Source organism: Nicotiana tabacum, chromosome 18 (assembly GCF_000715075.1).
Source record: "Nicotiana tabacum cultivar K326 chromosome 18, ASM71507v2, whole genome shotgun sequence".
Lineage (NCBI taxonomy): Eukaryota > Viridiplantae > Streptophyta > Magnoliopsida > Solanales > Solanaceae > Nicotiana > Nicotiana tabacum.
This window is the reverse complement of record NC_134097.1, coordinates 34327629-34350172: the sequence shown is the minus strand read 5'-3', so window position 1 is coordinate 34350172 and position 22544 is coordinate 34327629. Positions and strand designations below refer to the sequence as shown.

The 22544-nt window shown below is 36.8% G+C and overlaps 2 protein-coding genes across 13 annotated transcripts; both read left to right on the top strand.

Annotated features, from left to right (window-relative positions):
- The first annotated feature begins 1227 nt into the window (after window positions 1-1227).
- On the top strand, window positions 1228-16118 carry LOC107767581 (uncharacterized). Of its 12 annotated transcripts, XR_012702002.1 has the most exons (8): window positions 1229-1461; window positions 8280-10630; window positions 10723-11034; window positions 11117-11222; window positions 11305-11999; window positions 12266-12712; window positions 13973-14062; window positions 14333-14543. XR_012702002.1 is itself a non-coding variant. In XM_016586627.2 (7 exons), the coding sequence occupies exons 2-7, from the start codon at window positions 12685-12687 to the stop codon at window positions 15838-15840; spliced, it is 1035 nt and encodes a 344-aa protein (XP_016442113.2). In that variant the 5' UTR covers window positions 1250-1461; window positions 12266-12684; the 3' UTR covers window positions 15841-16118. The 12 variants fall into 12 exon arrangements, 8 of the variants coding, with proteins under 8 accessions (XP_075092875.1, XP_075092873.1, XP_075092874.1 ...); XR_001643944.2 differs by lacking the exon at window positions 14333-14543 and having other exon boundaries at window positions 1228-1461; window positions 10408-10630; XR_012702004.1 differs by lacking the exon at window positions 14333-14543 and having other exon boundaries at window positions 1228-1461; window positions 11126-11222.
- Window positions 8334-9788, top strand: LOC107767582 (uncharacterized). The gene is made up of 3 exons (XM_075236096.1): window positions 8334-9086; window positions 9197-9619; window positions 9705-9788. Exons 1-3 carry the CDS (start codon window positions 8334-8336, stop codon window positions 9786-9788), a joined length of 1260 nt encoding a protein of 419 aa, XP_075092197.1.
- Window positions 16119-22544: the final 6426 nt, after the last annotated feature.

Genomic DNA, 22544 nt, shown 5'->3' with positions numbered 1-22544 from the left:
CCGCAAATTGATGCTCACCATAACGAGCAAAAGTGTTTATATAGATTCCAAGAAGACGTCCGCGTAGAATATATTTCGATGTGGAATAGCTGTTACAATTTGCATTCTAAAAGGACTTTGTTCTCAAGGCGGCGAACATTTCCTAATTACATGCAAATTGGAAAAGGGACGTTTGCAGTGCTATAATTCTAGAAAAATAAGGAAAGATATCCTAGCTTACTCCTTTGATGGTTACAGCTAATCTACGTGAGCTAGCTTAAGTGACTTCTTATGTCATAGCTATCCAAAGATCAAATTAAAGCCTCATACAAGTTTAGGTGATCGTAACTTTGGCTTATGTGGAAAAGAGGCATGTTACTTTGCTGGGAGATCAAAGCGAAGACATAATTGTCTTACTCCAATGTGAATGCAAGATTTTAAAAAAAAAAAAAAAAAGTAAATGCTGCTTGGGCGTTAACAAAGGGGAATGCACCACGTGAATTTTCACTTGAGCTGGCAAAAATTAAGTTTGGAATTAAAAGTTATTCCTTTCTTGACTTGGAGTATGAAATAATAGTCCCTAATTCATCAAACTAATCTAGCTAACGTCATTGTTAAGGTAGAAGGAAAAAATATCTTCCTCAAATGAAAGAAGCCTGAGCTAATACTTGAAGTCTCGTCTTTAAGGTCTAAAGTCTACTTACGACAAGTCTTGAAGCGGTGTATTTGTAATCATTTAAATTTTATCGAATCTAAATCGATAAAATAATTTGGACTATATTTTAAATTCAAGATATATTGGTCCAAACAAATATTATGGGCTAATATAATTGAATTAATTATATAATTCAATATATATGGATTAAATAAATAAGTCTTAATCCATTAGGCTAACCCATTTAATTGGGCTAAAGTGATGAACCCACTTTATTAAGCCCAAAATGTCATCTTTCTAGAGGCCCAGTTTGGTGCCACGTGTCAAATGACATGGCACACCAAGTCAAACGAAAGAGCTAATAGGATTATGCCACATGTCAGAACGATAAGGCATGCTAAGTCAAATTAAAAGGCCAGTGGAACCACTACAAAAAAACAGTCAAATTGCGGCAGTTAATTAGCGGCCGTCACCGGTAACTCCCACAAATTGTATCAAATTGCGGGACTTTCTCTAACCGATGCAATTAATTATAATTTGGGGGATCAGCTGGTACATTAAAAGCAAAAGAGCGCCAAACTTCTAATTTTTCCCACAATATTTTTGTTTTCCCTCATTTTTTTCTCCGCCAAAACCTTTTAGACTTATTACCCAAAACCTTTAGACCTTCTAATTTTTTTGCCGTCTCTCTCTCTCTCTCTAGTCTCCAAGCGGCAACCTCTCTCTCACCAAATTGGAGTGTCGTTGCTAGAAAATTCACGGTGTTCTTCTTCAGATTATTTGCAATTTGTCTTTCATCTTCTCCAATTCTGATTTTGTGTAACCAGGTATTTTTGTATTTTGTAAATTACATGTGGGTTTTCACTTTATTTTTGTGTTATTTTGGGTATTCTCTGTTGAATTTGAGGTTTCTCTATTTATTTGGAGTTTTTTGGTTGATTTGGGGTTTCTATGTTGATTATATGCAATTTATTAGCTTGATTTCTCTATAATCCTAGAATTTTCTGGCATGCAATCTGCTTTATTGCCTCAATATTCATATGTATTTTTGTTTTCTGTTTCTTCTTTCATGTTCTGTAATGTAAAAATTCATTAAAAAAATGATTTGTCGCTGTGTTTTTCAGTTGTGGTAAGCTTTTTCTCCATTATTTCTTTAATTACTGCACTGATATCCCTAATTTTTAACCTTCATTTTACTTGATTCTTACATGCATATTTATGGCAGATACCTAGGCACATGTATGTATAATTTTGGTTTTGTGATGATGCTCTGTTCTTTCGATTGGGGAATTATGTGATTTTATTGGTTATTATACATATGAATTGGAGTTAAGGGTTATAACTTGGTGATTTGTCTATTTTTCTATTTTGTGGTTATGATAGGGTTCTTTTACTGATATGATAAAAATCAAAGTAATAGGCCTTCAATTTAGTTTGATTCACCTCTCTGCCAGTAGGAGGTAATATCTTGTTGTTGAAACATGTTGTCCATAGTATTATCTGTTTCATATCTAGCTGGACTTTATGAATCAATGGTATTGAATATATGAAGAAGATTAAATGTCTTGGGTCCTAAACTGTCTTCCAGCAGCTGTTACATTCTGATTCTTGTTTGTCCCTGTTGCGGAAGCCAAATGTATATAGTGTGAATGAGTCACAACTACTATACCAAAAATTATGACAACCACCAAATAATAAATAAGACAATAAAGCAACAATAAAAGGAATACCAAAATTTACGAGGTTCGGCCAATTTTGCCTACTCCTCGGACACAACCAATATTTTATTCCACTCCAAAAATACAAGTGAAATAATACTAAAGAGAGAAGATACAAATGCCTTAAGAAGATAAGAAGTCAAATGAGAGGTGTGTTTAAATCCTAAACATTAGGCCTCCTTTTATAGGAAAAATATCCCTACCAAATGGCTAACCCACCGATGTGGGATTTGCCAAATTCAACAAATCTCCACCGTGGCAAAATTCCACATCTTCAATTTTTCTCTCAATAACAAATTTTGGTTATGTCTTCATCTTCAATCTTCAGTGTTCAACAATGTAGATCAAATCCAAACAATGTTGAAACTTGATCGCAGTTACCACCTTTGTCAGCATATCAGCAGGATTCTCTGTAGTAGGAATTTTCTTCACCGTGACTCCACCTTCTTCTATGATTTCTCGTACGAAATGACACCGGACATCAATGTGCTTCGTTCTTGTATGATAAACTTGGTTCTTTGTTAATTGAATAGCACTTTGACTATCACAAAAAATTGTGATACCTTTTTGTTCAACACCAAGCTCCTTTAGCAATCCTTGAAGCCAAATTGCCTCCTTTACAGCCTCTGTAATAGCCATGTACTCTGCCTCTGTTGTAGACAAAGCAACTGTTTACTGCAAAGTAGACTTCCAACTAACTGGTGCCTTTGCAAAAGTAAACACATAACCAGTAGTTGATCTTCGTTTGTCCAGATCACCCGCAAAATTTGAGTCACAATATCCAATTATAGATTGATTGCATTCCTGCTCAAAAACTAACACAACATCTACAGTATTATGAATATACCGTAGAATCCACTTCACAGCTTGCCAATATTCCTTTCCTGGATTATGCATATATCTGCTAATAACTCCAACAACTTGTGAAATGTCAGGTCTCGTACAGACCATTGCATACATCAAGCTACCAACAACATTTGTGTATGGTACATTTGACATATACTCTCGTTCAGCTTCATCCTTTGGCGACATAGTAGTACTTAGCTTAAAATGGGGAGCAAGTGGAGTACTAACTGGCTTAGTCTTTTCATCTATGCCAAAACATTGTAGTACTCTTTTCAAATATTCTTTCTGAGATAAACAGAGTTTCTTTGAACGTCTATCTCTTATTATCTCCATGCCAAGAATTTTCTTTGCCTCACCCAAATCCTTCATCTCGAACTCCTTCTTCAGTTGAATCTTCAACTTATCAATTTCTTCCGAATTCTTGGAAGCTATCAACATATCATCAACATATAGGAGAAGATATATAAAGGAACCATCTTTAAGCTTGTGCAAATACACACAATGATCGTATTTGCTTCTCTTGTACCCTTGCTGCAACATAAACTCGTCAAATCGCTTGTACCATTGTCTAGAAGATTGTTTCAATCCGTACAACGATTTTTCAAGTTTGCACACCATATTTTCTTTTCCAGCAACTTTGAATCCTTCTGGCTGAGTGATGTAGATTTCCTCCTCCAAGTTTCCATGTAAAAACGCAGTTTTTATATCCATCTGAATTAGTTCCAAATCAAATTGTGCTACCAAAGCCAACATAATTCTAATGGAGGAATGTTTTACAACTGGAGAAAACACTTCATTGTAATCAATTTCCTCCTTTTGAGCATATCCTTTGGCCACCAATCTTGCTTTGTAGCGAACATCTACTTGGTTAGGAAATCCTTCCTTCTTTGCAAATACCCATTTGCACTCAATTGCTTTCTTTCCCTTCGGGAGATTGGCCAATCTCCATGTATTATTCTGATGAAGGGACTGTATTTCATCATTCATGGCAATCCTCCACTCATCTTCTTCTGAACTTTGGACAACGTCTTTATAAGTGGTAGGAACATCATCAGCTACAATTGAGGTTGCACAAGCAACCGTCTTTATGAGACGAACATGTTTCGTTATTGTTTTTTTTGGCATGCTGGTTGCTATTGATTCAAGTTGTTGTTGAGGTTCCTGAGTTGGAATCTCCGCTACTGGCTCTCCTTCCAGAGGGTAATATTCATTTGTTTCCTTCTCTGCTTCTTGTGTAGGAAAAATAAATTTTCCCTCAAACTCCACCTGCTTAGAAGCACCTTCATTTTGTTTGGTATCTTCTGTTACCTTATTTACCATAGCAGATTCATCAAAGGTAACATTCCTGCTGAATATTATTTTCTTTGTCATAGGACACCATAAGCGATATCCTTTGACTCCAGAAGTAATTCCCATAAAAATAGCCTTCTTTGCCCTTGGATCCAATTTTGACTCTGTCACATGATAATATGCAGTTGAGCCAAACACGTGCAAAGAGTCATAATCTACAGCAGGCTTTCCATACCATTTTTCAAATGGTGTCTTGCCATCAACAACAGCAGATGGTAAGCGATTAATGAGGTGGCATGCATATGTAACTACCTCAGCCCAAAATTCTTTGCCCAAGCCAGCATTAGACAACATACACCGTACCTTCTCCAGCAAGGTTCGGTTCATACGTTCTGCCACTCCATTCTGTTGTGGTGTATGTCTGACAGTGAAGTGTCGGACGATGCCATCATTTTCACAGACCTTATTGAAATGATCATTTTTGTATTCACCTCTATTGTCTGTACGAATACACTTAATTCTCTTGCCTGTTTGATTCTCCACCATCGTCTTCCATTTGAGAAAAATTCCCAACACTTCATCTTTGCTCTTCATTGTATACACCCACACTCTTCGGGAAAAATCATCAACAAAGGTTACAAAATAGTGCTTCCCACCCAATGAAGGTGTTTTGGAAGGACCGCAAACATCAGAGTGTACATAATCCAAAATGCCTTTAGTATTATGGATTGCTGTACCAAATTTAACCCTTGTTTGTTTCCCTTTGACAAAATGCTCACAAAACTCCAAGTTGCAAGCCTTTACTCCTTTTAACAATCCTTGATCTGATAGAGTTTTCAAGGATTTTCCTCCAGCATGTCCCAAGCGCATGTGTCATAGCTTGGTTGCTTTTGCCTCTTTGTCGTCACTGGATGTCACTGTCGCTGTCCCAATAACTGTACTGTCACGATAGCGGTACATATTATTATTCTTCCGATTAGCCTTCATTACCACTAGTGCACCGGAGCATACTTTCATCACTCCATTTTCTGCAATGATTTTGAACCCTTTTGATTCGAGGGCTCCTACAAAGATGAGATTCTTCTTCAAATCCGGTACATATCGAACATCTGTTAATGTTCTGATCATTCCATCATGGTTCCTTAATTGTATTGAACCAATTCCATATGAGGTAAGAGGGCTGTTGTCCGCTGTGTGGATGACTCCATATTTTCCCTTTTGAAAATCCACGAACCAGTCCCTGTTGGGACACATATGATAGCTACAAGCCGAGTCCATCAACCATATGTCTGATGATGTTGATGACTCTGTTGTAACTAATGAGAAGTCTGAATCATCACAATCAGCTACATTTGAATCCATAATGGCCTTTCCATTGTTATGTTTGGCCTTATTCTTCAACTTCGGACAGTCTTTCTTCCTGTGCCCCTTTTCTCGACAAAAGGCACATTCATCTTTGTCGGGTCTGGATCTTGACTTGGATCTTCCCTTCTTTGTCATCGTTTGATTTTGAGGACGACCCCTCACAAATAGTGCTTCTCCTTCTCCGCCCTTCTGTTTTTCTCGCTTTCTTTGTTTATAGCTGTACAAAGTCGAACAAACTTCTCTGAGAGAAACTTCGTCATTTCCATGGAGTAGAGTAGTTTCAAGGTGCTCGTACTCATCAGGAAGTGACGCCAACAACATCAAGGCCAAGTCACCATCATCATAAGTTGTATCCATATTTTGCAAATCTGTGACCAACTTATTGAAACTGGTGATATGTTCATTCATCGTGGTACTAGGAACATAGGTGAAGTGAAACAGTCTCTTCTTCATGCACAATTTATTTTGACTGTTTTTCTTCAAAAATTTATCCTCCAGTGCTTTCCATAATTTACTTGCAGAAGTTTCCTTTGTGTATGGATATTACTACCTTGCGGTAGGATCGAATGGTACCGCAAGCAATACGGTTGATAATTTTCAATCTTCTTCTCCAATAACATCTGATCTCTTTTCTTCAATGGCAAGATCTAGCCCTTGTTGAAAAAGGACATCTAGAACCTCACCTTGCCACATCCCAAAATGCCCGGACCTGTCAAAAATTTCTACCGCAAATTTCGCATTTGACACAATTCTTGTCATAAGCGAAGATGCGAATGATGACGTATTGTTGACACTTGATGTAGATTCTTCTTGTTTATTGTCTCCCATATTTGACACAAATATTATTTAATAGCTGACGACACAAATCAAGATTATTTCCTTTCTGATGTAGAAGATCAGACTAAGCTGCAATTACAAAGCATACTCAGACAGAACCTTGACTCAGTTATCAAGATAAATCTTTTCTGATGTGGAAGATCAGACTATGCTGCAACCACAGAGCATACTTAGACAATACCTTGGCTCTGATACCAATTGTTGTGGAAGCCAAATATATATAGTGTGAATGAGTCATAACTACTATACCAAAAATTATGACAGCCGCCAAATAATAAATAAGACAATAAAACAACAATAAAAGGAATACCAAAATTTACGAGGTTCGGCCAATTTTGTCTACTCCTCGGACACAACCAATATTTTATTCCACTTCAAAAATACAAGTGAAATAATACTAAAGAGAGAAGATACAAATGCCTTAAGAAGATAAGAAGGCAAATGAGAGGTGTGTTTAAATCCTAAACATTAGGCCTCCTTTTATAGGAAAAATATCCCTACCAAATGGCTAACCCACCGATGTGGGATTTGCCAAATTCAACAGTCCCTTGGTACAATAGATGTATTATGGTTAATATGCTATAATTTTAAACAGATACTTACTTATTGTATGATTGTTACTATGATTATTTCATTACAACAGATTCACAATGTGAAATTATAACTTGTACACAATCACTGAATAAGTTTGATTGGTTCTAAATCAAAGTAGTAGGCCTTCAATTTAGTTTGATTCACCTCTCTTCATTGAGAGAGACCTTAAACCCAAGGCAACATTAACCTCTCTATTGTTAAAGAAGAAGGCGCAGATGGAAGAAACAGTGCAATACAGTGAACTTCACCCGATAATGAAACCTTTAGTTAATAAGGAACTAGAGAATCATATTAAGAAAGTGTTTACTAAGCGTATCTCTACATAATCAATTAATGTAAGCAGTAAGCAATAAACCTTTTGTCACTCTCCCTGCCTTTCTCTATTGTTTGCATTGTTCGACCATATCTTCTTGGAGTTAGACTTCTTCTGTTAATTGCTATAGACAAGTAATGAATGGTGTAACGTATCCTAGAAAATGGTAGTGACTATGATAAGATTGGAATTTTAATTTTCTCCGGAGGGCAGTACAATGAAGTAGATTTTTTAATAGTAAGACTTGACAATACAATGAAGTAGATTTTTTAATTTTGTCTTAGTGTTGCTGCTGATCACCTGATCTTTCATAAACATACTAAGTGTTCCATCATATCATAATAATGGTGGGGATCTGCATGTGCAATGTGTTTTAATTCCACTGAAGTTGTCCTCTGAATATGTACTTAAACTGATGTGCTATCATGTTGAGCTGCTTTTCAACCAGATGTTATAAGGAGAGTATTAAGTTGGTAAATATGGTTATCTTTTATGGCTGCTTAACATTACTTTAATGCAAAAGGCTTAATGTAATGTAGTCAATTGAGAAATTAAGTAGCTTGTTGTAGCATTCTCAGTTGGTCTTATCATGCTAGATAATTAGTAGAACATTACCTCTACTTTTTTTGTCTTATAAAGTGTTAAATATGTCTCTAATCTTAAAGCTTTGAAAATCTTGTAGGTGAATATTGTTTCACACTAATCTATTTTTTCAATGGATAAGTCTTGGATTAGAATGTCGAGGAACACACCAGAATATTTGCTTGGTTTGAATCAATTTATAGAATTTGCATTTAAGAATGGAGCTATAAGAGATAGAATAAAATGTGCATGTCCTAAATGTGGCTTTAGAAAGTGGCAGACTAAAGATATAGTATTTTACCATTTGGGCTGCAAACCATTCCCTGAAAATTATGTCACTTGGTTTATGCATAGGGAAATGGATGTGGTGCATAGTTCTAACAACATAGAGGTTACCCATGATACAATACCTCCCGAAAATCCTATAGAATTATTGATTAATGAAGCATTTGGGGGCTTAAGACATGAGAGCGTTGATGTAGGTCCATCACAAGTAGTGGGAGAAGAAGAAATGTTAAACGAAATGCCAGCTTCATACAACAAAGACTTTTTTGACTTGCTTATAAATGGAAATCAAGAACTGTACGAAGGGTCCAAGTACTCAAAGTTAGAGTTTTTGTTAAAGTTATATCACATAAAGTGTTTGTCTGGGTTGAGTAACAAGGAAATGACTATGATACTAGATCTACTTAGGGATGCATTTAAATTTGCAAAAATCCCTATATCTTTTTATGAGGCCAAGAATACCATCAATAAGTTGTGTCTTGATTATGTTAAGATCGATGCTTGTCCGAATGACTGCATGTTGTACTGGGAAGATGATATTGATGAAGAAACATGCAAGTATTGCCACGCTTCTAGGTGGAAGCCTGATAAGAAAAGCAACAAAATGTTGTGTCTGCTTCAGGTAAGAAGAAGCAGTTTGCTACAACTAAGAAGCAAAAGAAGAAGCCTGCAAAAGTTTTGCGTTACTTTCCATTAAAATCAAGGTTACAAAGATTGTTCATGTGTTCTAAGACGGCAGAGCATATGAGATGGCATACGGTGGGTGGTAACAAAGATGGAATCATAAGGCATCCTAGAGACGGTGAGGCATGGAAGAGGTTTGATTCAACGTTTCCTGAATTTTCTTCTGATCCTCGAAATGTTCGATTAGGCCTAGCTAGTGATGGTCTTAACCCTTTTGGGATGATGAGTACTAATTATAGCATTTGGTCAGTGATTTTGGTTCCATATAATCTTCCACCTTGGTTGTGTATGAAGCAACCAAATTTTATCCTCTCAATGATGATTCTAGGTCCACGTACGGCGGGGAATAATATAGATGTATACCTGCAACCCCTTATTAAGGAGTTGAATGAGTTGTGGAGTAAAGGTGTGGAAATTTTTGATTCATCAAAGGATGAAATATTTAGAATGCGAGCAGCTCTTATGTGGACAGTCAGTAATTTTCCTGGACTTAATATCTTATCTGGTTGGAACACACATACTTGTTTTGCATGTCCCTCTTGTAATTTTGATACAGAACCTTGTCGACTTCGGCATAGTAGAAAGTGGTGCTTTATTGGCCATCGTCGATTTTTGGCAAGAAATCACAAATTTAGATTGATGAAGCTTCGCTTTGATGGAAATGTGGAAGAGAGGCCCCCCGGCCCCCAAATAAATTATCTGGGTCCGACATTTTACAACAAGTGAAAGATATTGATATTACATTTGGAAAACCAGCAGAGTTGAATGATAAAAGAAAAAGAAATAGGCAAAAGAGTGTTGGGGAAGATGTAACTCAGCAATGGAGAAAAAAAAGCATATTCTTCGGTCTTCCGTATTGGGAATTCAACTCATTACGCCATAATTTAGACCCTATGCATATTGAAAAGAATGTGTTTGATAATATTATATACTCGTTGCTAAATGATAAAGAAAAATCAAAGGATCATGTTAAGGCTAAAAAAGATCTACGAGATATGGGTGTAAGACGTGATCTTGGGCCAGACGAGAAAGATGATTACCAGCTTGTTGCTTTTACAATTCCAAAAGAGAAGAAAGTATCTTTCCTAAAAACTTTAAAGAATTCTCAATGCCAGATAGTTACGCAAGTAATATATCTCGTTGTATTGATTTGGATCAAAAACGAATCTTTGGATTAAAAAGCCATGATTGTCACATCATTATGGAACAATTGTTGCCGATTGCAATTCATAATGTGCTTCCAAACCACGTTGTTGCAGTTTTGGTAGAGTTTTCTTCCTTTTTTAGACATCTTTGTCTGAAAAACTTGAGCCTCTCGGACCTAGAAAAGCTACAAGATCGGATTGTAATCACTCTTTCCCACCTGGAGATGTTGTTCCCTCCATCATTTTTTACTGTAATGGTACACTTAACCGTCCATCTAGTGGATGAAATAATACAAGGTGGCCCAGTACATTACCGGTGGATATATTTTGTAGAAAGGTACAACTTCTTTTTTGACATTATTTGAATTTATCTTGTAATATTGTTTCAATGTAAATACTTGTATTAATATGATGCCTTTTATGTTCCAGATTCTTAGGTCATTTGAAGTCCCTGGTAGGAAATAAACCACAAGCAGAAGGTTCTATAGCTGAAAGTTACATATTTGAAGAAGCTCTAATTCTTTGTTCTCGGTATTTTGAGGATATTGAGTGTAGAGTAAATAGGCCTAAGCGTTTCAGTGATGAACCAAATCATAGCAATGCTTCTGAAAGGTCATCTATGTTCCCTCAACAAGGTAAACCGGTTGGAGGCTCCACAACATTCTCCTTGACTCCTTTGGAGAAAACTCAAGCTCATCGCTATGTGTTACTCAATTGTGCTGCAGTGAAGCCATTTATTGAGTAAGAAATTTAATTTTATTTGATCTATGAAAGAAGTTTTAGAGTAACGTGAATTGAATTAATACGTATAACGCTTCATTAGTGAATTTAGGCAACACATCAAAAGGAGTTCAAGAGGGCGAAGACCTTCAGCAATAGAGGTAGAGAGAAGAGTTACTAAAGAGTTCTCTGATTGGTTTCCAAAGCGAGTGAGTGAATGGTATTAGAATGTGTTTTCGTAGCTTTCTTATTTTAATTTTTAAGTTTGACGAAATTATTTTTTGTATTTAGATTATGAATCCGGATATAGCAAACACAATATCTGATGATATTAAGTTCTTAGCACAAGGTCCAGCGCCAAATGCAAGAAGAAGATTCACGGCTTATAACGTTAATGGATTCAAATTTCGGATTTTGTCTAGAGAACAAGGATTGCAAACTCAAAATAGTGGAGTTTTTCTTATTTCTGACACTTTTTGCATTTCATCGAATGCTGATAGAAATGCGAGGCAAGCAGACTTGCCATATTACGGGAAGCTGGAAGATATTATTAAACTTAATTATTATGGCTGGTTCAAGGTTGTGCTCTTCAAATGTCAGTGGGCTGACACTACTCTGGATAGAGGGTTCAAAAGAGATGTTTGGAATTTTAATTGTATCAATTTTTCTAAATTGATTCACACCAGTGATTGTGAGGATCATGATCCTTATATTGAAACATCTCAAGCAAATATGGTTTACTATGTTGATGATGAAAATGATGAAGGATGGAGTGTGGCTGTACATCTAAAGCCAAGAGATTTATTTGACATGGGAGAGGTTGATGTGGGAGAGGTTGATGAAGAAGAAGTATATGAGAACGAGCCATACCAACAACAAGAATTTGAACAATTTTTTGATGTTGGTTATGAAAATATCCAAATTGCAATAGAGGAGCATATGTCTGGATAGATATAGAGAAGCAATGTTCAATGTTTATATCATATGTATAACAGAATTTTGTTTATGTTTGTAGTTTCTTTTTTGTTATGCAATCTTAAAACATACTTTGCTGTTATAACTTGTATGAATATCTTTAAAATATGCAACTAAGTGAGTGTTGATATATCATTAGGCATTTCTGTTATTGTAAGCTGGTTTGACATGAATCTATATCATATTAAGAGTTTTGTTTTATCACTTAATCTGAATGGAAGTTTTGATTAGTTTATATCAGCATTTATTTAATTTGCTTATCTTTTGTTAATTACAGATATGCCGAAGACCAAGCGTTGGCACAACTTGCAAAAGTCAATTCAGGGGAATGTACAACCAGCCCTGTCAGTTCAAGCAACAACAAAGCCGGCTTCGTCGGTTCCATCACAGTTCGGTTCGTCAGTTCAGGCAACAAAAAAGCCAGCTTCATTGGTTCAGGCCACATCACAGCTTGGTTCGTCAGTTCAGGCCACATAACAATTGGCTCCATTGGTTCAAGTCGCATCACAACCGACTTCGTCCTTTCATTCTGCATCACAGCCGACTTCGTCCTTTCAGTCTACATCACAGCCGACTTTGTCCTTTCAGACCGTATCACAATCGGCTTCATCCTTTCAGACCATATCATAGCCAACTTCATCAGTTCAGGTCGCATCACACCCTGCACCATCCAGAAAGCGTATTGAACGTGAGTCAATGCAACATTGGATTGTAGATGCTATAGGTACACTTTCTTCTTCTTCTTCTTCTTCTTCTTCTTCTTCTTCTTCTTCTTCTTCTTCTTCTTCTTCTTCTTCTTCTTCTGCTTCTTCTCCTCCTCCTCCTCCTCTGCTAAAAGTTCCCAAATTGCTGCTGGTTTATTTTTTTAATTTTTTTTTATTTTTTCCTCTTCTTCTTCTTCTCCTTCTCTGCTAAAAGTCCCCAAAATGCTGCTGGTTTATTTTTTAAGCATCAAATTTGAGCTACTTAGTGATAATGAAGAATGCTTTGGCATTAGAAAGACTGTGTATGGCAGAAAATAGAGCAATCAGTAGAAATAGAGTTCGGTTTAGAATGCTTGAGCTATTTTTGGGTTAAAGACATAATGATAACTGCTGAAGTTAGTAACTGTTGAAGTTTAGTAACCTTTTTTCTCTTGGCTTTTTTTTTTTTATTAAAGATTCAGAAGAAAATAGGAAGAGGCTCAAAGTGAAAGTTAGGGATGTTCTAAATTTATCTGGTGAAGAATGCATCGTGCTTGAATTCGATTACCTGGACGAACCATTTGGAGAAGCACAAGGCCTTATTGCTGGCTTTTGTGGAATTTTAGCAACTGATTGCGCCTTATTTCCAATTCACTTTGAGAAATGGCCATATTTACCTATATCATACTTTGACCATGTATTTGATCGAATTGTAAAGGTATAAGCTTTAATTCTTTCTGCTACATGTCTATTTTATTGTTGGACTTCATATTTGCATGTAGCAGATAAGCTAACCAATGTTTTATTCTTGAAGAAACGGTTTTGTTTTAAGACAGTCGAGTCAGTTGCACGGCGTTATGTTTATAATTCTATTTGGAAAAAGTGGAGCGCGAATAGGCTAAACTTGTGGAGAGCATTCTATGATCCACTCAAAAGTAAAGCTCAGATTATGGAAAATATTCCGGCTGGGATTCCACGGGATCAGTGGACTTCATTTGTTGATTACCGTTTTAAAGAAACAACTTTGGTATTTATTTAATTACTTCAACTTGTATGTTTGACTATATTTAGTTATTTGTGTGATTGACTTTCAAGTATTTTTTTTTTGTAATGAAATGTGCAAAAGGAATACTGAAATTCGAAAGAAACAAAAATTTACACATACAGGTGGCTCCAAACCTAACTCCAGAAGAAGGGCTGAAATGGTGAAAGATGTTAATTCATGTCGTTTTACTTTAATTATTAAACTAACTTATGTAACTATTCCAGTTAAGTTATTCTGTTGGTTATTTTATTTATAGATGGCTGAGACTGGACGCGCACAGCTTTATCTTGATACTCATAAGAAACAAGATGGAACATATGTGAATGAGGCGGCAAAGGAGATATGTGTAAGTTTCTTCTTTATCTTTGTGATTGTTGAAGGTTATTCCTTTTTGGGGTATGAAATCTAATATATGTATCTGTCTGATTCACTATTAGTTTCAGCTTGTTCCAGACTAGTTATGTATCTTTTTTGATATTTATCAATGGGTTGTAATGTCAAATAAGTCTACAATTTGTTTCTTCCTTTCTTGTTTGAAACATTATCTGCTTTTTCTTGGAAACAACAGTATCTCTGTCCTGATGATGAAGTGGTTTTATTGCAACTATTAATCTAGCTAGTAACACAGGCAATACAATTCCCCCGGAGCTACATCTTGTCTCGTAATAACTGCTCTCTTTGTTTCGTCGTTCTACGTACAATGGCGATAACACAACAGCTGAAACAAGTGCTAAAATCATTGCAACTCTTATGCGTGAAGAGTACTGGTTTGAACATGTAGCATAACTCTCCATTGTGCAGGAGTTTTGATAAAAAAAAATTAAAGGTCAGTTTTCTTGTTATTAGGCCAAGAGAACTAACCCTCAATGGGATAAATGATTGCTCAAAGTTTGTAACATTAAGATTTATAGAGGAGCAAGACAAGGTATGAAAGGAATGTAGGTGTAAAGGTGAAACTTCTAGATGTATTTATACTTTTAAAGTGTCTGGCTTGATGCATTTCAGCAGCTATCTCTTTTTTGCTTGTCTTGGTGTGCATTTAGTTACTTATTAATATTGTGACAAACAATATATAGGAAAAAATTGAGCTTGTTTTGAGCCAAAGCACGGTGGATGAGTCTGAAGTTTCGCCGAATGATGTTGTTGGTGAAGTGCTAGGAAAAGAGCACTCTGGAAGGGTAAGGTGCTTAGGATTAGGAGCTGTCCCTAGCAAAGTTTTTAAACATGCAAGACCTCGTTTTGGTGGTATGAATGCTTCAAGTAGTGATGCTTCATGTTTGAACCATTGCCAAGAGAACTACAATAAATTGTTGAATGCTCACAACCAAAGCCAAGAGAACTACAAACAAATGATGAATGCTTTCAAGGCATATATGATAATGAAAGAAGGGACAATACCGGAGCAATTTGCGGAGTTCTTTGCTTCTCCTCCTACAACGGTAAATAAACTTGTGATTTTTTTTTCAACTGATAATATCTGCATCAGGAGCTGCATCAATTGATATTAGCTGACCTGGTGTCACAAGACACGTGCTTTCCTTGTCCGTTCTAGTGGTTTTGGCACTCTGTAAAATCCATGTTTGCTTGTTTACATGATGAACTTGAGCATGATTTTTCTGCTGAATGCAGCACTCCAGAATATGCTCAAAGTACTTCTGTTGTCATTCTTGTTTGGCTGGACAATCATATGTTTATGTCCTATCCTGCATCAACGATGTGCTATGAGGTCAAAATAGTATAGTGAAAACAAATAAAATTGTTGATCTCTTACACACTTGTAGCTTTTGACAATGTCTCAAGAACGAAGACCCGAGGGCACCTTTTAAACAGGAAAGAGCTGCTATTTGAGCTTCCCTGATAAACTAATTTTCCAACTGTTTAAATGTACTGCTGAATTCCTAGTTTCATGTGTGTTAAAATTTTGACTACAGAATAAAGGATGGAATTGGTTCAAATTTTTATTTAAGAAATAGCTTAAGTTATAATTAGCATTTAAAGGATCTTATTGTTTTATTTTGTTTGCAGCCTAGAGATGCAGCTAGTGGATCCCTATCACCCACGGCGCAAGAAGATCATCTGATGGCAATAATCCAAGTGAAAACAATTGAAGTTTTTTATAATTGAATTAGATAATTGATTATGACACTGTAATTATGTGATTGGAACATATGTTAGAATGGCTAGGGTGAATGTTTTATGTTAAAATTTAGTTTGAAAACTAAGTTCGTTTCGAGCAACTAAATATAGAGGCTGATTGCTATATCGGAGATAGCTCTTCCGTCGCTACTGTATGTAGCTAGAAACATTGCTGAATTTGCTTTGAGTTGTTTAGGAATTTTTGCCATGGGAGCATTTTTGTGGCCCCACACCATTTATATATGAAAGTAATACTTTTGTGATGCTAACTATGTTGTTGATATTTCTAAGTGTTATATAATATTCAAAGTTTAGTTTCTAAGTGTTATATTATATCTTTTTTGGTTAGATTATGGTGAGGAAAGGTTCATTAGTAGATAATATTCAAAGTTCAATAATTGTAAAAAATACAGTAAAAGAAATTAATACGTTCAATGAATTGCATGGGTTTTGACTGCCGTAATTTTTGTATTGCTAAATAATGATTTCCTATGTTGCATAGGTTCAGACTGCCAGAACTTGTAAAAAATATAAATTTTTTAATAATTTAATAATCAATTTACGGGGGTTGAACTGCCACAAATTAACTGCCACTAATTAATTACGGCGGTCGCGGAAAAACTACTGTAAATTGATTGCGGTGAACCTTCTAGCAGAAGTTTTGTGAACCGCTGCAACAACAAATTGCGGGAGTTACCGACTGCTGCAATTTGTAAAAATAGCTGCCGCAATTTGACTTTTTTTTGTAGTGAACCGATCCACATGTGTAAGTGACATGTTCTAGCCAATCAAATACGGAATTGACACTCTTCAATCTGATTGGTCGGAAGGAGTTTGTTCCCATTACAACTCTTCCCTTCCACAAGTGTAAGTGACATGTTCTACCCAATCAAATACGGAATTGACACTCTTCAATCTGATTGGTCGGAAGGAATTTGTTCCCATTACAACTCTTCCCTTCCACAACTATAAATAGGGGTCTTCATAACTCAAAAATGAGACTAGAAGTTGTAACAAGAAGCAAGAGAAGGCTCGTGGATCAAACGCCATAAATTTCTCTACAAGTTTCAGGCTACAAGCAACTAAGTTCAAGTTCAAGAAATCAAGTTCAAGTTCAAGAATGAAGAACAAATCAAGTTCAAGCTCAAGAACGAAGAACAATTCAAGTATTCAAGATCAAAAACAAAGTCAAATCAAATACAAGGCGTTCAAAACTTATTCGTGATAAAATTCGTGGCAACAATCAAAGTGTTCACGACGGATAAATCAAATTAAAATTCAAGATCAAGCTCAAATGCCCTTGAATTTATATTGGAAACAGAATCAGAGGAATCATAGAGATTGTAACACTCAAATATTTGGAATAAAATACTACGATTGTTGCAATATTTTTCGGTCTTGATTTTATTTTCTCGACATAATTTATTGTCTACCATTCGGATGCCATGTATTCCCCCCGGATCACAAATATAATGTCCTAGCATTCTATTCGGTTATTTAGTCATTGGGCCTCTTCTCAATTTAGTTCCAGGCCTAATATTCCCAACTGGATCAGCTTTGTTGCACGCTTCTAGCCCATAAGCCCATATTGAGTCATGCGGGTTCACAACAATACCTCTGGCCTAAAAAAGAACCTTGTCCTCAAGGTTCGAGTAAAGCAGAAAATGCAGCAATATCCGCTTGACCTTGTCAATAGAAAACAGTAAATACAAAACAACAGTAGGATAGTTGATTTTCTCTTCCCATAGTTCTGCCTGACATCTAGGTACTAGAAACATAACAGTACAATTAGGATCACCATCTGACCACAATGAGATCAATCTAGCTAAGTGTGAAGTTGCATCATGTATTTTGTCTTGAAGTAAAAACAGTGTTATCCAATCAAAGGAGCCCTCAAACTTCAAAACACTAGCGTGCATGAGTTGTTGGACTTTAGCTTCTGAAAGTTTTGAAGCAAGTCGAGCCAATCCAGCTTTTATTCTTTCATAAGTTATTGTTCCACTGCTGTTTGTATCCATGCTGGCGAACACATATTTTAGATACTTGATTTCTTCTTCTGAAAAATCTGCTGCAGTGACCGTTATTGTTGGTTTCATGAGATTGCATATTATCCTGAACTGCTTCAGTTTGGACAACACTACATGGTCTATTGGCTTGTCTGATGCTTCCTCCCATTGAAGCCATAGTTGTTTGATAACTTTTGCGGAAGTACTTCTCTGTTTCATATCTTCATCCTCTGGTAGCATTGTTGGAACTAGGTCCTTTGCATTATTTGTTATGGATGGCCACGGACCAAAGAGAAAGTCATTCACTCCATTGATGAAGATATGAAGTCCAAAAATAGTCACTTGCGTTGCATATTCATCCTTGCTAACCAGCAGGGAAATCTCTAGATTAAGCTCCTTATGCATAACAACCATAAAATGGCCATTGTGGACAACATTTGGGAGCTGTCTAAAACTATCGGCATGATCTTTCTCTATCGAACATCTTAGGGTGATGGTTCCATCAAATAACTTCCCTACAGCACATAGTACCATTGGAAGGTACATATAACACTTGTCCTTATAAAATGATATAGGTAAAGTAGTCGAGCGATTCAGTACTATGCAACTCAGAAATAAACACTGAAAATTCTATCGCAAAGACTGCTTTAACACGAACTCTTCCAATCAAACTGGGTTTGCAGACTCAACCAACAAGATATCATCAGGAACATATGTCTCAATATCAAGGACCTCATTAGCCAATATAAACTTCCTATCACGTGGTAGAACAGACACACAGCTAAGAAAAAGAATCACCCATGACTTTTATGTGAAATTGGACTTAGCAGAAGACTATTTGGAACCCTTTGAAGAATGTTGTCAAATGCTACGACTACATTGGTTTGTGATTTTCCTCCTCCGCAATAGTAGTTCCACTTCGGGTTTCCACATTCCAATTGAAACAAAAGGAAACCACTAAGGAATTAAAATTATTGATTGAACTTGCTAACAACTCCGTAGCTATCTCGAAATTGTCCACAAAGCTGAATACACCATAATGTAGTGTAATGGGCAAGTACTGTGATTTATCCAAATGTACATTCAAGTGCTCAAATAAAATGTGTGGAGGAACAGACTCACCGGGATCAAATGGAAGGTATATAGATATATGCTCATGAATCAATCTGATTCCATCCAAAATCAAGAGGTCATTCCTGTCCCCGAGTGATTTGACTATTTCATTGTCAACAAAAGGTTAACCGGCATGATACGAAGAATTATCAAACAACTGACACATATCATTTCTAGAGTGTTTGTCATCTTCGTATGTAACTATGCTACCTTCTCCATTGCCAATGATAAAAGGAAGTCTATAGGCAGGGATAATGATATGGGTATTTCCACAATCTTCATTCTCCGACTCCAGCTCTTTGCCGAGAACAGGACAAATAATTTTAGTCATCTGCCATAGGTGAGAATTCTTGAAAAGTTTTCCCAACTCCTTGAGAAAAATTATCAAAAACCTCGCATTCGCATGTTGCTGAGGATTCCTTAATTGGATCGATACTTGCCGAAACAAGATCTTCAGAAACAAGCGTAGATTGCATAAGAGAAGCACTAACCTCATCTCTGTGAGAGCTTTCATCAAATACCTGGACATCCTCTCAGTTTCCATTGTTTGAATCAGATTCCATTGTTCTCACAACCCAAATTTTCCACCTTCAGGAATCCTGATGGCGCCTACTCGTGAAAGCTAGGCAAGCCAACAGTTATAGTTTTACCACTATTATTATTAATTCAAAAGGGAACAGATATTAGTTAAAACAAGATAATTAAGAAATGTGAAAATGATATAACAATACCACAACTCAAGTACATAGCTACCCCATATATCTGGTGTCACAATCCATGAATGACTAAGATTTACTACAAATATAAGTCTGAAAGAAGTACAATTGTTCTCGAGATAGAAGAGACAACAAAAAATTGAAACGGGGGAAGGGGACTTTAGGCTCTGCGGACGCCAGCAGATCTACCTTGGTCTCCCTGGACTGAAGGCATCAACCTCGAATCTACTCAAAGGATCCGGCACCGAGATCTGCACAAAAGTGTAAAGTGCAATATCAGTACAACCGACCCCATGTACTGGTAAGTGTCGAGCCTAACCTCGGCGAAGTAGTGACGAGGCTAGGACACAACAACCATATAAACCTGTACAGTTAAATCATATACGAGCAAAACAATAATAACAAGAGATAACAGATAAAGATGGGAAGGGGGCATACTGCGGGAATATCAAATTCTAACAGTAAATCAATAGATAAGCATAATGAACACCATATTTGTATCAACAAGAATAATGAAACAGTAACACGTGCACGGCATCACCCTTCGTGCTTTTACTCTTGCCCTTCGTGTTTTTACTCTCGTCCTCACCATAAGAAATAAAAGAAACGGCACGGCATCACCCTTCGCGCTTTAACTCTCATAAATCATGGCACTACATCACCCTTCGTGCATTAACGCTCACAATATCGGCATGACATCACCCTTCGTGCATTAACACTCACTCACAATATCATGCATTGCATCACCCTTCATGCTTTACACTCTTCCTCACCCAAACAATAGAAATAATACATCCTGACAAGGGAATCAACAATAGAAACAAATACATCCCGGCAAGGGAATCAGTTATAACCAATCTCGTTCCAACAGTTACTTTACAAAATAAATCTCAACTTGAGCCAATACTCATCAATGATCAATTACCAAGAAGTTATCATAAGTCTTGTTCAATGGTGATAGTCCTCAATTTAAGCATGGACAATACATAATAAGAGTCACAACAATCATAGTATAAGATTCACGAGCATGCTTGACACCAACGTATAGATACTCGTCACCCCACCTATACGTCGTACTCAACACTGACACATAGCAAATAAGACCACAATACATATTCCCTCAAGCTAATGTTAGACCAAACACTTACCTCAATTCCACGGTCAAAATTCAAGCCTCAATTACCGCTTTACCTCTTGGTTCCACTTCCAATCCGCTTGTATCGAGTCATAGTTTACTTAATAACATCAATAAATGCTAAATAAACCAATTCTAATGCATGAATATAGATTTTTCAATGTTTTCCCCAAAATGTCAAAAATCGATCCCGGACCCGCTTGGTCCAAACCTAAAATTCGGACCAAAACCCGATTACCTATTCACCCCCGAGCCCGGATATACAATTGGTTTTAGAATCCGACCTCAATTTGAGGTCTAAATCCCCAAATTTCAATATTCCTAAGTGATCAGGTCCAACCCTACACCACTACAGAGTGGCAAGAGCGGTTGATGCAGTTTTTACCCAAGAAGGTCAGGATCGAACCACAGGGAGCTAGATGAATTTGGAGTTGGATTCCTATCTAATCGAGTAGTGCGTAGTGGTTTTAATTGCACTTCCAGTCATGTTTGTTTGTTTGTTACTTCTAATTTTATATTAATGATGTGCGAAATTAAGCTAAGTAGATATGTATGTAGGGTTTTCTAAATGGGTAAAGAGGCACTAGGGAAGTGATTTCCTCCTAGGTGAATACTTGACGGGTTCTAAAGCCTAAGGCAAACTTGTTATGTTTGGGATCGCGATATAGCCAATGCACGAAACTACTCACTCTATACCTCTCGGTAACTTGAGTGACTTTGCCCTAATTGGCTTTCTCAAGACCAATTGGGTGTCAAAATTGTGCAAGCAATATAGGCTCAAGTCGGGTATTACTATCTCTAGGTTTAACCCTTTAATTGGGGCTATCAATCTCTTGAAACGCCCCAATTCCTTGTTGGCCTGATTTTCCTAGACTCAAACTCTCTTTCTCAAAAAGAGTCCAAGTCAAAAAGGCACAAATTAGTGTTTGCAACCACTAATTCAACATGGAAAATACAAATCAGGCCAAATATCAACCATCCATAAACATCTAAGCCCTAAAACAAGAGACACATCAAATACCCACACTAGGGTTGAGCCACAACCCTAGCTAATGGGTCTAGCTACTCATAATAATGGAAGAAATTAGATATTGAGATGAAAAATAACCCATAAAATATAATTACAAGCTAAGATTTGAAGATTCAATGTTAAACTAGCTACAAAATTACTCAAAATAGCTAAAAGGTGGCGTTCACGTGCTCAACTACCTATAAGATGACCTAAAAATCTGAAAAAGAAGTATTTATACAAGGTTAAATTTTCTGGACAAAAATGCCTCTGAAGGAGGTATCGCGGACGGCGGAAAATGGATTGTAGCCGCGGTGAGGCATTTTGGCTTCAAATCTTGTTCTCTGAATCTGCCCACCACGGATCGCAATAAATTGACCGCGGCGGCGATGGCTACACCGTTGCCGCATAAAATCAACCGCGGTCAGTGGTGTCTTGAAAACTTCCAAACATTAGGTTCTCTGAATCTCTTCTCTGCGGACCGCAACAAATGGACCGTGGCCGCGATGAGGCTACCACGGCCGCGTTGCTTGAAATTCCAGAATTTCATCTTCTCTGATCTTTGCCACCGTGGATCGCGATAAAAGACCGTGGTCGTGGTGGATCGATTGCAGCTGCTGTGGATTTACTGCTGTAACGGTGCTTTGACTTGTTCTCGGCGCTTGGGTAGGTTTCACTCCTTTTTGAGCTGATTTTTGACTTCCTTGTCACTT

Excerpts from the sequence above, each read along its gene's own strand:
- LOC107767582 (XM_075236096.1), top strand. The coding sequence starts at position 8,334 with ATGTCGAGGAACACACCAGAATATTTGCTTGGTTTGAATCAATTTATA. Across the intron at positions 9,087-9,196 it reads AAATGTTGTGTCTGCTTCAG|ACGGCAGAGCATATGAGATG; the intron begins GTAAGAAGAAGC and ends ATGTGTTCTAAG. Across the intron at positions 9,620-9,704 it reads GAGCAGCTCTTATGTGGACA|AACCTTGTCGACTTCGGCAT; the intron begins GTCAGTAATTTT and ends ATTTTGATACAG.
- LOC107767581 (XM_075236771.1), top strand. The coding sequence starts at position 10,257 with ATGCCAGATAGTTACGCAAGTAATATATCTCGTTGTATTGATTTGGAT. Across the intron at positions 10,631-10,722 it reads TGGATATATTTTGTAGAAAG|ATTCTTAGGTCATTTGAAGT; the intron begins GTACAACTTCTT and ends TTTATGTTCCAG. Across the intron at positions 11,223-12,265 it reads CTGATTGGTTTCCAAAGCGA|ATATGCCGAAGACCAAGCGT; the intron begins GTGAGTGAATGG and ends TGTTAATTACAG.